This window comes from Hevea brasiliensis, chromosome 10, assembly GCF_030052815.1.
Source record: "Hevea brasiliensis isolate MT/VB/25A 57/8 chromosome 10, ASM3005281v1, whole genome shotgun sequence".
NCBI lineage: Eukaryota > Viridiplantae > Streptophyta > Magnoliopsida > Malpighiales > Euphorbiaceae > Hevea > Hevea brasiliensis.
Window position 1 is genome coordinate 27,789,716 of NC_079502.1, and position 3,989 is coordinate 27,793,704.

Below are 3,989 nucleotides of genomic sequence, written 5' to 3' on the forward strand. Positions count from 1 at the left end.
AAATTTCGTAGCATTTCTTATTATTCTCTGGATGCAGACTTCATGTTGCGCACTTGGGGAACTAATGGGAGATGCTGCCAAAATTTTTAGAAATATATGACATGTCATTATCTGTCTGTTATTGGTAGAGAATATGCAATTCTGATTGGGTTAGGGCCTTACGTTTCAATGCAAGATTAGGGATATGATGCAATTCTGATATATGACTTGTCATTACTAATATTCACTTAATTATTACACAGCTATTAGCAAAATGGGATCAGATAGGAGATGGATGTATGCTAGGTTAAAAGACGGCCTACTGACCACAGAATTCGTAGAAGGTATTGAACAATTCATAACATTTGCTAAGCAACATCTAGAATGGATGGATGGGGATAAACTGAAGTGCCCATGTAATCATCGAAAGTTTCAGAATCGTTACTATGTTGACGAAAATACAATTAGGTTATATTTGATGAAGCATGGATTCGTGCCATATTATTATAAATGGATTCTACATGGGGAGCCCCGCACAAGTAATGTTAATAGTCAAAACATAAATGTTATTATAGAAGAACTTATTCAAGAGGTTGATAGTAGCACAAGCAATACATATGAGCAAATGGTAATGGATGCAGCGGGTTTTGGTTTCTTCCAGGATGTAATAGAGGAGCCTTCAAATCCATCAGATCAAAAGTTGTATGACATGTTACAAGCTGCTAATCAAGAGGTGTGGCCAGGTTGTGCAACTCATTCACAGCTCTTAGTTGTTGCAAGGATGTTGAACGTCAAGGCAGAACATCATTTGTCAAAAAGGTGTTTTGATGACATCTGCCAACTTAAGAAAGAGGTGTTACTGGATGATAATTTAATGACTGAAAACTTTTACAGTACAAAGAAGTTGGTCCAAGCATTGGGCCTACCGGTTGAGAAGATTCATTATTGTACTAATGGATGAATGTTATATTGGGCTGAAGATAGTGAGTTAACGAATTGCAAATTTTGTGACCATCCACGGTTCAAACGACATAATCGAGGCTCTTCTAATTTTAAAACCAACGTCGCACATAAGAAAATATGCTACTTTCCCCTCACAGAAAGATTGTAAAGATTATATGCTTCGAATGCAATAGCAAAAGAAATGAGATGGCATGCTGAGCATGACTATGAACATGGGGTAATGCATCATTGTTTAGATGCAGCTATGTGGAAGCATTTTAATAAGACACATCCTTTATTTGCTGCTGAGGTTCGGAATGTAAGACTAGGACTATGCACTGATGGGTTTCAACCATTTGGTCAGTCAGGACAACAATATTCATCTTGGCTAGTCATTGTCACTCCTCACAATTTGCCTCCTTGGTTATGTATGAAGGATGAGTATATGTTCTTAATAATAATAGTTCCTAGTCTGAGAAACCCGAAGGATAAATTGGATGTGCACTTGTAGACCCTTATTACAGAGTTGAAACAGTTGTGGGAAGTTGGAGTTGAGACATATGATGCATCTAAGAAGAATAATTTTAATATGAGGGTTGCGTTATTATGGACAATAAGTGATTTCCCTGTATATTCAATGTTGTCCGATTGGAGTATAGCTAGCAAGACTACTTATCCATATTGTAGGGAAGATTCAGATGCATTCACATTGACAAAGGGTGGTAAACAATCATGGTTTGAGAATCACCATAAATTCTTACCAGCTGACCATCCTTTCAGACGGAACAAAACTGCTTATAGAAAGAACAAGACAATTACAAAAAGTGCTCCCCCCATTCTCTTTGGTGAGGAGATTCTAGAACAAATAGAACATTTAGGATTAATGTGTGTCACAGATATGGGTGCAGATGAGAATAACAGTCGCAAACGAAAAAATAGGGGTTGGAAGAAAAGGAACATTTTTTGGGATTTTCCATATTGAAGTACTAACATGCTTTGCCATAACCTGGATGTCATGCATGCAGAGAAAATGTATTTGAAAATATTTTTAACACTGTAATGAATGTTGAAGGGAAGACAAAAGACAATGCAAAATCAAGGGAAGATTTGAAAGTCATCTGTCACCGACCTGAGTTGGAGAGGAATATGGTAATAGGAAAGTACCCTAAAGCATGTTACACATTAGACAAGCAATTAAAAGCAATGTTGTGTGAATGGCTTAAAAATCTTAGATTCCCAAATGGTCATGTGTCAAACATGGGTAGCTGTATAGACATGCGAAAACTGAAGTTGTTTGGGATGAAAAGTCATGACTGTCATGTCTTTATGCAGAGATTACTCCCAATAGCATTCAGGGAATTGCTTCTACAAAATGTGTGGTAGGCATTGACTGAATTGAGCAATTTCTTTAGAGAGTTAACTTTAACAATACTCAAAGAAGAAGACATGTTACAGCTCAATGAAGAGATTCCTATAATATTATGTAAACTAGAGCTATATTCCCTCCAAGTTTCTTTGACTCCATGGAACATCTCCCTGTGCATTTGGCTTATGAAGCATGGATTGCTGGTCCAGTACAATATCAGTGGATGTATCCATTTGAGAGGTAACTAGTTTAATTTATTATTGTATACTGTCATTATATAAAGAGTTAAAAACCTTGTTGTGACTAAATAGTAAGTAGTATAGGTACCTAAGGAAGTTAAAAAATAATGTGAAAAATAAAACTAAAGTGGAAGGTTCCATATGCAATGCATACTTAGTTGAAGAAGCATCATTGTTTTGTGCTCATTATTTCAAAATGCAAGTCAACACAAGGCATCGAAAGGTTCCATGCAATGATGATGCAGTCGAATATATGGATGAACATCTAGGGAATCTATCAATTTTCACTCATTCTGGTAGGACACTGGGAAAAGGAAAGGTTAGATATCTCACAGCAGAAGAATTTCAAGTAGCACAAATGTTCATCTTGTTAAATTGTATAGAAGTAAAACTGTACATTGAGTAAGTTTTTCTTATATTCAATTATTATAATTATTGCAATGCCATTATTGATTCGAAACATATATTTGATTACTTTCATTCATGCAGCATTTTTGTTAATGAGTTACGCACGGCCAATCTAAATATCAATGATAAACAAGTTGATGAGAAACTAGAGTGTGAATTTGATAAATGGTTCAATAAATATGTTCACAATCCCTCCAATAATATATCAAGCCAGTTCTTAAAGGATCTATCAGAGGGTCTGTAACACCCCTAAGTTTGGTAGTGCGTTCTACTGTTCTGGTGACTAGTGTTGTCCGGACAGCTAGAATGCCTAGAATTACACTTCGATATATGTGAGGAAACATAAAATAATGAAATACAAGAGAAGAAAATACAAGGAAAACAAAGGAAAAATAATAGTAAAGAAATGTAATCAAGTTAAGCGAGCTGAGAACCTTAGCGATGGGTGACCGCACCGGGAAGTCACGGCGTGGACCATTGACTAGCTCGATCATGGGAACCATGGAAAATATTTTTAGGACTTAAAGAGACATCAATTGAAGTATAAATATCATTAGAAATATCAAAGAAAAATTAAATAATTAGTACAAAGAAAAGTGAGAAATCGAAAAACAGACAAAACCCGGTGTTACCGAAAAATCGGGAATGCAACCCGAACAGGGGCATTATGGTCATTTCACATTCCGAAGTGTCTTTTGACCTAAATGTCCATTAAAAATAAATAATATTACACTTGGAAAATATAATGAAAAATTAAATTGGTGGTACCTAAAGTAAATAGCAAAAATGAAGGGTTTAATGTGGAATAAATGGGAGTTAAACTTATTATATGATTTAAATTGTGTGAGTGGACCACTAGGAATTAAATTAAACACTAAATGGCAGGTGTAAGTCCATAATACAAGCTGAAATCTTCATCTTCTCCATTTCCCTCAACCTTGCCGAAATGAAGAAAGATAAAACCTCCATTTCCGTTTGCATGAAGCTCCATTAATCTCCTCATTTCACTTCCAATCATCTAGGTTTCTTCATTAAAAATTGTCCCCACATCACAA

General features: G+C 35.6%; 1 protein-coding gene across 1 annotated transcript; it reads left to right on the top strand.

Moving 5' to 3' along the window:
* The first annotated feature begins 253 nt into the window (after window positions 1–253).
* LOC110654254 (uncharacterized) lies at window positions 254–2,304 on the top strand. The gene is made up of 4 exons (XM_058128569.1): window positions 254–926; window positions 1,116–1,240; window positions 1,433–1,862; window positions 1,994–2,304. Exons 1-4 carry the CDS (start codon window positions 254–256, stop codon window positions 2,302–2,304), a joined length of 1,539 nt encoding a protein of 512 aa, XP_057984552.1.
* The last annotated feature ends 1,685 nt before the right edge of the window (window positions 2,305–3,989 follow it).